At 47.1% G+C, this 13,791-nt stretch overlaps 1 protein-coding gene across 1 annotated transcript in view; it reads left to right on the top strand.

The window, feature by feature from the left end:
• Positions 1 to 6,135: 6,135 nt before the first annotated feature.
• INPP4A (inositol polyphosphate-4-phosphatase type I A) overlaps positions 6,136 to 13,791 on the top strand; it is a 54,942-nt gene continuing 47,286 nt past the window's right edge. Inside the window, exons 1-3 of the mRNA XM_019669200.1 lie at positions 6,136 to 6,206; positions 7,106 to 7,314; positions 7,973 to 8,017. Coding sequence (XP_019524745.1) covers positions 7,209 to 7,314; positions 7,973 to 8,017 — 151 coding nt within the window. The 5' untranslated portion in view covers positions 6,136 to 6,206; positions 7,106 to 7,208. The remainder of the gene's footprint in view (positions 6,207 to 7,105; positions 7,315 to 7,972; positions 8,018 to 13,791) is intronic.

Below are 13,791 nucleotides of genomic sequence, written 5' to 3'. Positions count from 1 at the left end.
CCTAGAACAGCCAGAGTTCTCTTCTAGCTGCAGCTCCTGGCATTGAGCTTTGGAGTATGTGCCCTGGGGGTGGGGGCATCTGGGTCTGTGATGACACCTCCCTTCATGCTGGTGAGGCCTGTAGGGAGCCCCACTTGGACATAAGCTGACCCACAGGTCACAGGAATGCTATTGTTCTCTTATTTGGCTGTCTGTCCTCTGGCACGGGCTGTCTTCACTGACTGTGGGAGTTGCTAAATACTGGATGGTTTCCTCAGTCCCTTTACACACCTCTTTGGAAATTCTGTGGCATGACTCAGAGGCCTTCCTGGCCAACATCCAGGCGAACTTGCAGTTAATTATGTGAGGTCTTCGAGTGGCCGAGTTGACAGTAGAGCAAGACATTAGCATTGTCACAATTGTGGGCCTTTTTAGGAAAGAGAAGGGTGGCGTTGACACTGGTGTGCATTGTCTCCAGCACTGAACAGGCAGCTGTCATAGGGATTGTGGTGCTCAGGGCTGTAGTTACATTATCTCTATGGTATTTACATTATCCCTGTGGTGTCTGGGGAACTTATGTGTAATCAAGTGACAGATGAAGCCTGGAGTGGGGGAGCGAGAGGAGCAATTCACAGGAACACTGGGTGATTGACACCAGGACCCAGCCTCCAGAACCCCTGCTCCTAGTCCCCCGGTGCCCCTGCCTAGCAAGCGGACAGCTGCACTCGTGTGGCCCCCAGCCTGTCCACCGCTCCTGTTTTTGTTACATTTCTTGTGATGCATTTCCGCCCCAGCTTCCCAGTTCATCTTTGTATCCCTAAGGCCTGAGCCCTGAGAGACCTTCACTGTTTGTTGAGGCGGTTTCTAGTTTATGGAGAAGAAACAGCACTGGCATGGGTGGGTGCCTAAGAAAAGTGGCCGTGTAGGATGTGGGAGGCCTTGTTCTGGGCGAGGCAGCCCGGGGACGCCCACCAAGCTGGGGGCACATCCCTGGCGGTGCTTGCTTGCTGTTAACACTCTCATCTCCCAGGTGCCAGTACCCAGAGCCGGCTCTGCTCCCGTGTTGCTCAGCACAAACACTTTGAAGCATGTTTTTCAGGGTGACTCATTTGCAAACTAGTTCCTAGAGAAAAGCCCCTGAAGGCTCGCTGCGATTTGTAGGTTACCCACCAGGGGCTGAGCAACAGTGTTAACCCACCCGTCCCGACTACGGCTGAGAAGCTGGTGTCAGGAAGGACAGACAGGAGGTAAGGGAGCTGCCCTTCCTTGTCCTTGCTGAGGGTGGCCTGCCAGGGAGGTCTCAGCAGCAGGGAGCCAGTGCTGTGTGGAGACAGACTGGGGGGCTGTGGAGGGGTAGTGGGGCCGGGCTGCTGCAGTGGGCTAAGTCTGGACCTCTGGGGAGATGAGTGTGGGTGCGAGAGGAAGAGGAGGCAGGAGCCAGCACTGACTTCGTTTCCAGGCCGGAGCAGTGGGAGCACTGGTATGGGGTTGCCTGTGACTAAGATGGGGGAACCGAGGGACCGGAGGGGAGGGGAAAGCTGGAACAGCCTGGGCTTGTCCTGCTCAGGGGCACTCCGCCTGCCCATTGTTTAGAGGACACTCCTCCCCTAGGAGTCCCAGGATGTGCCCCTGCACCTGGGTTAAGGCATTACATCCTGTCTCCATATTCATCAAACGAATGAGGCAGATTAGTTCATTAGACTGGGAGAGCTCATTGCCACTGCTGCCTGTTCTGTGTCACCGGCAGAGAACGGGGCTTGGAGAGGTGGGAAGGAGGAGGTAAGAGAGTGCCTGTCTCCTGCTGAGCGCTGGCTGTTAGGACTCTGGGTGGAGTCGTCTGTGTCAGCGGCCTGAGTATGTACCCTACTGCAGCACATTTCTTGAGTTTCTGGGGCCTGTTAGTTTCCTGCATTTAAATTCCAGCAGCACTGGAGTGATGCTTTGCAGAAGCTCACGCTTTAATCTTTATTGTTAATTGGAGCTTTGCTCCTTGCTAGCCCCTCTCTCCTTGCTCCAGCGCAGTGCAGGCACTAGGAGCAGGAAGTGGGAGTAAGACCCCGCTCAGAGCCCTGGGGCCTTGGATTGTCCATTCAGCCCCCAGGAGCCTGGGAAGCAGAGAGCTGGAGGTCTCCAGGAGTGCTTTTCCCATCTCCACGTCAGCTGGGGTGCATCCCTCTGCACTCAGCCCCCAGCTTTTCCTAAGAGTCACCTGTTAGGTGCCAGGGAAACGCCAGACCCTGGTGAGTATGTGCCATCGCACAGACAGACGTTGGCAGTCTGGTGACTGGCAGGTGTCTGCCAGAAAACCTCCTCTCTGCACCAGGAGATGGAAGCAGCAAGAAGTTAAGTCTGGCGTTCATAAGACACAGGTCCCAGCTGATCCGTGGTCACACAAGCAAGTGGCATTGGACAGACAGACGGCTGGCTGCATTGGACAGATGGCTGGCTGCGTTGGGGTGCCTCTTGAAGAAAGGCTGCAGGTGCTGGGCCTGTCTGCAGCACAGGCTTCCTGCGGGAGGCAGCCCCCTGTATCTCAGGGTGGTACTAACAGCGGTTTGGGTGCCCGTGAGTTGTGTGATGCCTCACGGCTCAGGGATCCTGGCTGTCCTGGATTTGGGGGTTTTCAGAGAAAGCCCTTCCTCTTTCGGACTCCTGAAGTAGCCTCCGCTTTGGGCTGCTGACTCATGCATGCTCTGACTGGCTCAGCCTTTCTCCGACTTTCTCTCTCTGCTGCCTGAGCTGGGAGAGCCCAGGCCCAGAGCAGGCTTGCTGTTAGCCTGTTAGCTCCCATGGTGCCAGCCACGGGGTGGGTGGGCTGCGGAGGGCGGGAAGGGCCCACCGGGAGGGCCCGCCCACCCCTCCCTTTCCGCCAGGGGAGGGCCCGGAGGGCCCATCCCTCCGTTTCCGCAGTGGTGGGCCTTTTTGCTTTGGGTTCCTGGCAGTTCATCCCACACCTGCACAAGGCTAGTCCTCATCAAATGCAGCGCAGTGGCCCCGAGAGCTCACTGAGCCAGGGGACCTCCAGAGTCCCTTCCTGGCCAGCAGGTCCTTGTTCTTGGAGGAGGGTAGGACTGGAGAAGCTCTGGCAGTCACTGCCCACCCTCACTGGTCCTAGGAAGGCCCCTCTCCGCCTTGCTTATGCCCCTCTACCAGCATCTCCCTGCCCCCACACGGATGGAAGGGACATTTTTGGATTTGATGGCCTGTGTCCTCTTTGCAGAAGGGGCCACGTGTCTCTCACAAAGAAGAGGAGACAGTTTCATGAGCTGTGCTTCCTTCTTTCGTCTCACTCCCCACCCTCTGCCCCATCTCAGCTCCCTAAACTGCTCCCCACACCCTCTGTCCTTTTTTAAGTGTGGCTTTTTTTTTTTTTTCTAATAAGCTCCAGTCTTGAAACAGGGCTACGAGGAAAATCGGGGACTGTGGGAATTAGGAATCCTTGGTGAATTACCTTAAATTGGTGACTAATAAGGGAATTGAGTTCAGCTGTGCAAATTAGCTTCGTGTTCTGGGTCTTGATGACTTAAATTGCAGGTTCTAATTAAATGCCCCCAAGTATCCACAAAGTGGCTTCTAAGGTCTTTTTGACCTAAAAGCTTCTCTGATCTGTGAACTCTATCAAGTGTAAAATTAGTCTGTAGATGTTCCCCTTTACGCATTTTTATCCCCAGAATCTCACACCACCTATCCTGTCATTAACTACCCGCTTATGGGGAAGGGCCAGGCCAGGGGAGTGAGCAGGGACCCTGCAAGGGGAGGAGAGAAGGGGGGGCAGGAGCCTCCGGTTGGGCTGTCAAGATGTGTGTCGGTACAGATGTGGCCCTGCTAGGTGGCATGTCTCAGCTGTCCCAAGTGAAGGCACGGGGGTGACTGTAACCTCACCAAGAAGCTGGGAAATGGTTCAGGAGAGAAGAGCTGTTTCCTCAGGCTGATTCATCTTTCAGTGACGCAAGGGGATGCCAGTAAAGCCAAGAAGGGAAGCACTTCCCCGTGGCTATGCCCCCAAACATGGCTACTGTCTTGCTGTGGCCTCCTGCTGGCTCTTTCCCTCTGTGTCACATCTTTTTAAATGGCTGTAACCAGAGCATAGATGGAATAGTTCATTAAAAATACATGATGCAGAACTCACATAAAACATTTTGTCATGCTGTGTTGTCTCTGTTATAGTCACTTAAAGAATTGATCTTTTTATTGAAGTGTAAAAATTGTCGGTTCACAGCTCAGTGGAGTTCATACAGTGAATGCACTCATGGAAGCAGCACCCAGATTGGATTGGAGGCAGAGCCCTCCCAGAGCCTCCAAGCCTCCTCACGCCCCAGCCAGTTCTTGCCCCTCAGAGAGACCATGTCCCGGCTCTAACACCACAGGCTCATTGGGCTGTGCCCGAGCCTCACAGAAGTGGAATTGCCCGGATATGCTCTGGTGTGCCTGGCTCTTCTCCTTGACCTTGTTTCTAGCAGTCATCTGTGTTTTGTCCATTCTACTGTTGATGGACGTTTGGGTTGTTTCTAGCTTTGGGCTGTTATGGATGTTACTAGTCTAAATGTTCTTCACACCTTTTTTGGTGGGGAACATAATATGCGTTTCTGGTAGCAATTCCAGGTCACAGGGTGGATGAGTAGCTTGAGTAGACACTGTGTTTTCCAGGGTGCTGTGCCATCTACTCTTCCAGCAGTGCATCTGGCTCATTCCACATCCTTGCCAAAACTTGGTACTGTCTGTCTTTTCATTTTAGCTAATCTAGTGGGTGTGCAGAGGCAACTCATGGATGTGCTTCACATTTTCCTGATGACTAATGAGGTCAGAGGACTTTTCGTGTGTTATTTGCTCCATTACGATCATGTTAACAGCCATATAATAGTGTGTTCCGGAATGTACTCACTCAGACTGGTTCCAGTGTTTGTCATTATAAGTGATGCTACAATAAGCATTTTTGGATTATTGTGAGAATTTTGTTGTGGACAGATTTTGATGCATCATGTCAGATTGCTTTCTGAAATGCTTGTACCACTCTGTGGCTGGCAATATAGGAGAGCCCTGTAGAGTTTCCCCCCAGCTCTGCTAATAAAGCATATTCTTGGTAGAAGAGCAAACAAACTGCTTTTGGAGGACTAATTTAGGTAAATATAGGTGTGCTTAGCATTGCTTTAATTATTATGAATGAGTTTGGTTACTTTTCAAAATGTTTACCGTGTGTGTTCCTCTTGTATGAATTCATACCATTTTTCACTTGGATTTTTAGTGAGTTTTTTTGGGTTAAATTGTACAGTACTGTAAAATACGGATATTAGTACTGCAAGTACTTTCCCCCAGTCTTTACCATTTTTATCGCACATTTTTTACTTGTATGCTATTTGATTGTTGGCAAACTGGTGAGTTTTCCCCTTGGTGACTTCTACTGTGACTCTCCAGCCAGGCCACCGCCCTCTCTGCTGAGGTGCCCAGGCTTAAGGTCCCTGGGTGCCCCAGTGTGAGGGGTAGGAGCACAGTCTACAAGGGACTAAGTTTCCCCGAGGGCTAAGCACACTGTTCTTCCTGTCTGTCGTCTACACCCCAGGCCCCGGCAGTTTCAGATGGCACTGGGCCCTGAGGTCTGTCCTGATGGCCCCCAGCAGTGCTGGGGCTGAGTTGGAGCTCCAGCATCCTGCTCCACAGCAATGCGCCCACGGGCCAGACCGCAGGGGCCGTGCGGAAGCCCAGCGGAGTCTGCAGAGCCCTGTGCTGTTAAGGCACGTTTGGTTCTCACTGCAGCCCTGTGCGATGGGACAACTATCCTTGTCTTAGATACCAAACAGCAGAGCCTCAGAGGGGCCCAGGGAGAGTGGGGCTCAGATTTTTACCTCTTCATTTCCCCTAAACTACACCCCGGCTGCCCAGCTGGCTCTTCAGGGCTGGCCCAGATTCCCCGGCATCACCCCTGGATAGGGACAGGAATGTGTACTTACTGTTTCTCATTCTTTTGGGCTTTGAGCAAAACCTTTGTTTTTGAGCCCAAAGGTTAGATCGGTGTGTGGAGCTCACAGGAAAATGGAGTAGCTTTCGGCCTCTCCGTATTTCTAGGCGCTGAAGTTATAACATACGCGTTATAATCATGTGTTCTTGGGAACTTTCTGCATGTTGACCAGCTTGTTAAGTTTATAACTTTCTATTTTTTAGATGATGGATTTGGATGTGCCTCTATGAAGAAATGCCACGTGTCTCTACTGCTCCAGGAACAAACTTGTTCAGTAAGTTGCCGTGTGAATTCACTCAGGAGCGGGAACATGGGCCCTTCAGGTATCCAGGTGTTGACACACTTTGAGAAGATGGGGTGCCTGAATATATAGAGGCCTTGGCAAGGGCTCTTTTCAACCAGCCTTATTGCTCAGTCTGATTATCTATACTTCTAACGTGTGGTTCCTTCCAGAGTCAGCAGGAATTGTAGCATATAGGGCTGGACACATGTGATATACTTTTTGCTGCTGAGCCCACTTCTCAGAGCAGAATGCAAGCTCTGTGTTGTGTGATCCAGCCAGCAGGGGGCCTCTGCACAGAGGTGCATGTCCACCACATAGCGCTATCCACTTGTGAGGTGGGGATTGTCACGTACATGTTTTGTGGTGAAAGAAAGCCCCAGGCCGAGACACATGTGAAGTCTCTTTAGTTCTGGGAAGACAGAGAGCAAGGTTGGAGACAGGCGCCTTTGCCCCGCCATGCTGTATAGCCAGTGGGAGGCAAACCCCTTCATGCATCTAACTGGTTGTAGTGAATTGGTTTACGATTCTGTGAGGTTCTATGAGACTCACCAATGGAGAATCATAATAAAGCAAACAGGGAACTCTCAGAAGCCGTGTTTTATGGTTACTTGAAAACTACCACTTCATGTGTCATGTCCTTGTTGGAGAGAACATGGTTTCTGTACGGGATCCCAGGTATGCCACATTGCTGTGTGTGAGGGTGTGCTGGGGACTTCAGAGGAAGAGGTGACCTAGGGGACCTGAACCACCAGACTCTCCACCCCACTCCTCACCTGCTGGGACCCTGGCTTCTTGGCCTCTGCCTATGTCAGGTCATGTACTGTCCATGAGATCAGTGTCTCTGGGTCTCCATCCTGTGCTTCTTACTAGTGTTTGTTCCTGTTTCTCAGGACTGCTGCTACTTTAGGGGACCAGGGCTAGGTGACAGCGCTTCCCGGAGAGTCAGGCGTGGTCTAACCCAGGAACAGGAAGCACATCATCACCAATGACATCATGACAGCAAGAGAGCACAGCCCTCGCCACAGCGCCAGGGCCCGTGCGATGCAGCGGGCTTCCACCATTGATGTGGCAGCTGACATGCTTGGCCTCTCTCTGGCAGGTGAGGCCTGCGCCGGGCTCCTGGTGTGTCCCATGCTGGGGCAGTGTTAGGAGGGCCAAACGTGCCTCCTGGAGCACCCGGCAGACAGCCAGGATGAGCCTCTGGTGACTGTCCCTGGCCTGAGGGTGCTCTGGTGTGAGTTGGAATAGGGAGTTGGGCGAGTCAGCACTCCTCCCGGAAGCTGCCTCCCCCGGAACCCACCTGCCGTCAGGTTTCCAGGTTGGGTGGACACCTCCAAGGCTGATTGGCCAGTGGATAACGTGCAAATGTCCACAGGGCCTGCCTGGCCAGTGCCCAGGCCACAGTAAAAACCCTGCCTGTTGTGGGTATGCAGACCTACGGAGGAGGGAGGGTATTCGGTCCTGGGGTCTGAGACTTCTTGGGAACCTCAAAACAAAATGTTTAGAAAACGAAGAAATCATCTCGTATAACAGTTTTGGAGGGAAAAATAGTGTTGGGTTTCCCCTCCTCCTGGTTTTATTGAGAAATAACTGACATACGTCCCTGTAAAAGTTTAAGGTGTATAGTGTGATGGTTTGATTTGCATACATGTGAAATGACTACAACTGTGTCAGGTTTTTGCTTTCTATTTCCATAAAATCTAAACACAGGGAAGCCTTTACTAAGAGTGACTTTTCTGGTATTTCTTTTTTATCAGGAAATCTGCAAGATCCAGATGAACCCATTTTAGAATTCAGCTTAGGTAGGTGTCTTTTTATTTATTTATTTGTTTTATTTATTTATTTAATTTTTGTTTAAAAATATATGTTGCTCAAAACCAAAAACATGACCACTGGCCCGAATTTGTCTCAGAGAGCTTGCTGCTGCCGCCACTGCAGCTGAAGTGTGTCTGAGAAGGTGAAGCCAGAGGCTGGTGAGGACTCCTGTGGGTGGGGGGAGCCTGGGGGCTGCATGCCTGCAGGGCTGCCAGTGGCTAGGCCATCAGAACTGTGGAGATGGCCTCTCCTCCCCCCTCCTGCCCTCTGGGACGGTCCGGGAGGGTCAAGAAAACCGGATTTAGGGTCAGTAATGTTAGCCCCTGGCCATGAGGCTCTGTGAGGTTGAACTCCATGAACAGAGGTGATGACATCTGTGTGCTGTCCCTTGCAGGGAGCATCAGAGAGACACAGTAGAGTGAAAATTAATAGAGTGTGCCAGCTTCAGGATCAGGAAGTATGACATTACGGGGGTCAGGAGGTCAGAGAGCAAGGTGGGGTAAGCTGCGATGCTTCTGTTCCGGAGCCCACGCTCTCTGGTGGTCCTCTCCCCTTCACTCATCCCCTGGGTGCTGGTCAGCATTGGTCGGTGGCTTGGCACCGATGTCCAGGAGATGGTGTGACATAAAAGAAGCACCTCCTGGGGAGTCAGATAACCTGCAGTGTAGTCCAAACTGTGCCACAAACTAACTGTGCAGCCTTGAGCCTGCCCTGGACCTTGCTGGACAGGTTTCCTCATGTGCTACATGGGGTATTACCGTTTGAGAGACAAAGAAACTCATGGCAGTTAAAACAAAGCAGAAGGACTTTGACAAATTGCTAAATCCATAAAAACATGTGCATTATTATCAAATTAATGTTAGACTTGGAAAATGTCCCCATTTCAGATTAAATGCTCCTAAGTAAGTTCCAGGTTTCCCCAGCCCTGGCCTGAGGGCTGGTCCGAGTGGGTAGTGAGTGCTGTGCACTGGGGATGGGAGGTTACAGGAGACACACACCTGCCCGCCCACCTACAAGTTTATCGTTCTTTGCAAATTATAATACCAACCTAAGGAGTTCTAGTTTCAGAGCAGAGAGTGAGCCTGTCTCCACCCCCTTATTTTAAATCATCCCCAAATATCAGGAAGAATAAGAAACAGAAACACAAACTCTGTACATTGTGTGATTTCCTTGATGTTTTCTTCTACTTTGTTCATGTCTCTGTTTCTTCTAAGTTGTATTTTTTCTTTCATGTGTGGGCCTTCCACAAAGGTCTAGTGATCTATGACTATTCTTTCATTTTGTTTGAAATCAACATTGAGGTGTAATTTATATGTAAAATGTGCCCATTTCCAGTGGAGCATTCAATGAATCTTGATAACCCTACACATCTGTACAACCACCACCACTGTCTGGGTACAGAACCTTTCTGTCACCCCAAAGGGTTCCCTGTGTCCTTTCCAGTCAGTTCTCACCTCACTCCCAGATAGCCACTGACCTGTTTCCTATCACTACACATTAGGCCTCCCGAGTCTCTCATAAATGGAATCGTACAATGCACAGCCTTCTGGGTATGGCTTCTTTCATCTACATAATGCTTCTGAGACCTATCCATGTGCTTGTGTAGGTCAGTAGCTCAATTCATTCCTTGCTGAGAGGTCATCCATTGTGTGCATGAAGTATAGTTAGTTTATTCTCCTGCTGTTGGACATGCAGATTTTATGTAAGTCATATGTGTACATATATATTTAATGAATATTATGTATATATAAAATTATATATTTATATATTTAGTGTATATACATTATAATTATGTCCTCAAGAGGAGATGGTGTATCCATCAAACAAGAGCAGGATACTCTGAAGAATAAAAGAACAGTTGAAGAACATAGATAATCTTTGAACTTTAAAATAGAATACAAAGTCTTTAAAAAGTCAATAAAGGTTGGAAGATATTCAAAGAATTATCCCAGAAAGTGAAATTTTAAAAGCAAAAGAGAAGATAGGAGAGAAATGGAAATGGAAAATTGTAGAGCAAATTTGGGAGGTCTAACACTTAGAAAATAGAAAAGATCGTGAGGGAGGAAATTACCAAGGAATAATACAAGGGGTCTCTCGGGACTGAAGAACACGCTTCTAGGTTAAAAAATGCTTAGCAGGCCCAGCATATTGAAAAAGACCCATCACAAGGCACATCATAGTGAAATTTCAGAGAACGGAATAAAATGAAGATTCTAAAAACTTCCAGAGAGGAATAAATAGAAAAGGTCATATCAAAGGACTGGGGCTAAAACTAGCGTGGAGATTCTCAGTGACACTGGAAACTTGAAGGCAGCGGGGCAACACCTTTAATATGGGTAGAAAATGTTTCCAACCTAGAGTGTTCTACTCAGCCAGACTGTTAGTCAGTTGTGAGGGGGAAGGAAACCTGCTTCAGCTAAATTTTAACTTCCTCCACATCCTTTCTTTGGAAGTCAGTGGAGGATATGCTTTTCCCAAAAGAGGGAATGAATTGAGAAAAAGGAAGACAGGAGTCCAGGAAACTGGGTTCAAGACAGGAGAGAAGTGAAAGAAGTCCCACGTGGCTCATAACGAATAGTGCAGAATATGGATTTAACAAGAAAAAAAATTGAGCTAAACTGATTGAGCATAAGGGGAGGATGAGAGTTGACATAATCTTCACCCATATAATAGAAATCAGGATGTTTCTGAATGTGAGAAATCAAGAGTAATATGGTCATATTAATTAGACACATGGAGGAAGAAACAGCTTAAAAAGGCGAGGATGAACGTTACGTGAAATGAATTTTACCACAGTTTTTTTTTTAAAAGGTGAGTAGCAGGAGCCAGATGATCGAATGGTCAAATATTTTATCTTAAACTAAAAATGAAAGATTAAAATTAAAAAGTGCTTATTTTAAAATTTTGATTACAGAAAGTGTTAGCGGGAAAGAAAACCCTGTGAGGTAGAGAATCACAGTTGGCGTTTTGGTATATATGCTTCCAGACATTTTTTTACACCCACACAGTGCTATATTGAAATTTTTAATGATTTTTGTTTGTGGATGTGGTGGAATTATTTACAAAAATGTCCTCCTAGTGTACTTAAGATGGTTTTTTCATGTAGCAAAATACCACGGTCATCTTTTTATTTTAATAAACATGGGATCTGACTTACCATGTTGAGTGCCCACTCAGAACCTATTGTATGGCTGTGCGATAGTGGTTTTACCCAGTCTCCTACTGGTGGATATTCAGGCTCTTTCCAGTTTGCCAGTGTGAACACCACCACATTGAACATACTTGAACGTAGATCTTTCATATATTTTGCTGATTATTTCCTTAGGATAAATTCTTGGATATAGAATTGCTGAGTCAAATGACACACACTTGAAATACGTTGTACCAGTTTTACCTTAACAGCATTTACTCAGCTGGGATTACAGATGATCTGGTTGGAGAGACAAGGCATACATATCAGAGATGAATGGTTTCTATGGAAATATGCCAAAGGAGTGATATAAGCAATAAATGAAAGAGATGTGACTGTAGCCTGCTGAGAGAGCTTCCTGGAAGCTGTCGAACTTTGAGCTAGGAATTAAACATTAGGTGAGATTTAGGTAGGCTGGATTGGGGACAAGGCCAGGAGAGAATGTCACTTATAGGAAGGTGTTTTCTGAAGGTGGCAGTTGGCCCATCAGATGTTAAACTGATATTAATCTTCCCAGCCTGTGGCCACTTGTTATTGCTCAGTCTATCTGCCATCACTTGTGCTTGAAACACCCAATTATTCCAGCCTTACTTGGGTGTTAAGAACCCACAGCTGATGAAAGGGCAAGCAGAGAGAGTCCAGACTGTGGGTCACTTAAGGACATAGCTTAAAGTGAGGGAGATAAAGTGGAACAGTCAAATCCCTGATTTCTGTTGAGGCAGACATAGTAGAAGAAATAGCAGAGAACTTTAATAAAACCTTAAAGCTTCTAGAAGAAAATAAAGATAACTCACAACCTCAGGGTAGGCAAAGATTCCTTGGACAGGACACAAAAAGCACTAACTCTGTGATTTAGTTTGCTATTGCTGCCGTAACAAATTACCACACATTTAGCACTTGAAAACAACACGTATTTATTATCTTACAGTTCCCTTAGGTAAAAAATCCAATAGGCTCAGCATAGAGTCTCCAATGGGTCTCTGCATAGTCTTAAAATACCAAAATAAGTATCAACAGAGTTGCATTCCTTTCTGGGGCACTAGGGGAGAATCTGTTTCCTTGCTCATTCAGATTGTTGGCAAATTTCAGTTCCTTGTGGTTTTAGAATTGTGGTCCCCATTTCTTTGCCAACTGCTTGTTGAGGCCGGTTCTCAGCTTATAAAGGCCACTCCCATTTCTTGCCTTGTGGACCCATTCCTCGATCTTCAGAGCCAGCAATGGCAGGTCGAGTACCTTTCATGGTTTGAATCTCACCTCTTTTTTCATTGTCACATTTTTCTGACTTATACTTCTAGCTTCCTCTTCTACTTTTAAGAGCTCATATGATTAGACTATGACCACCCAGATAATCCAGAAATTTCCCCATGTCAGGATTCCATGAGCTCAATCACGCCTATACACTCCTTTTGCCTGTGATGTAAGATATTCTCAGGTTACGGGGACTATGACATGGATACTTTTTTTGAGGGGAGGACCATTTTTTCTGCCTACCACCCCATAAAAGTAAAAATCAAAACCTAAAAATCTTTAAGAAAATTCGTATTTTTTTCCCACAGACTGAGAAAAAGATATTCACAACACATATATCTGACAAAGGACAAACCCAGAATAAAATGCTTAACAAATCAACTAAAAAGTCAACAATCCATTTTAAAAATGAACAAAAGACTTAATTAGGCAAAAGAAGTTATAAAAATGAACAATAAGCACATGGTGGAAAGATGCTTAACATCACAGAGATATAAATTAAAACACATACATTAGAACGGGGGTTGGCAAACTGAGGCTCGTGAGCCACATGTGGCTCTTTGGGTACGTTCTGTCTCAAAAGTTTGCCAACCCCTGGAAGAGCCAATCCTGTCCCTCACAACAATTTAAAAATTATTCGAGAGCCATAAATATATTTTTACATAAGGAAAATTTAAAGTAATATTATAAATGAAACTATGATAGTTTTATTTTCATTTTCAATTTTACTTCAGAGCCACATGTACATACTCAAAGAGCCACATGTGACTTGCGAGCCGCAGTTTGCCGACCTCTGGCGGCTCTTCTGTCTCAAAAGTTTGCGGACCCCTGCATTAGAACAACTGAAATAAGCATTAACCTCATCAAGTGTTGGTGGGGATGCAGAGCACCTGGAACTCATGGGATTGTAAGATGGTGTGACCACTTGAGAAAACTGTTAGCTTCTTACAAAGTTAACATATCCTCTGCTGTAACCTAGCAATGTCACTCCTACGTGTTTATGCAAAAAAAATGAAAACATGTTCACGAAAAGGCATGAACAAGAAGGTTCAGTGGTTCAAAATTAGACAACCCAAATGTCCGTTAACAGTAGAATGGATAAATAAGTTTTAGTATATTCATACAGTGGAATGTACCGTATTTCCCCATTTATAAGATGTACCCTTTTTTGAAAAATTTGGGTTCTAAAAACTGGGTGCATCTTATACAGTGGTTGTAGATTTCAAATGCGATAGGTGGAACTGAGGACGAGGCAATATATGAAGACAGTGATTCATAATCAGACACAGATGAAGACAAGCTAATGGTTGGGAGTTTTGACAG

This window comes from Hipposideros armiger, unplaced genomic scaffold (assembly GCF_001890085.2).
Source record: "Hipposideros armiger isolate ML-2016 unplaced genomic scaffold, ASM189008v1 scaffold_550, whole genome shotgun sequence".
Classification (NCBI taxonomy): domain Eukaryota; kingdom Metazoa; phylum Chordata; class Mammalia; order Chiroptera; family Hipposideridae; genus Hipposideros; species Hipposideros armiger.
Note: the sequence above shows the minus strand (reverse complement) of the source record. Positions and strands in the feature narration are given on the sequence as shown.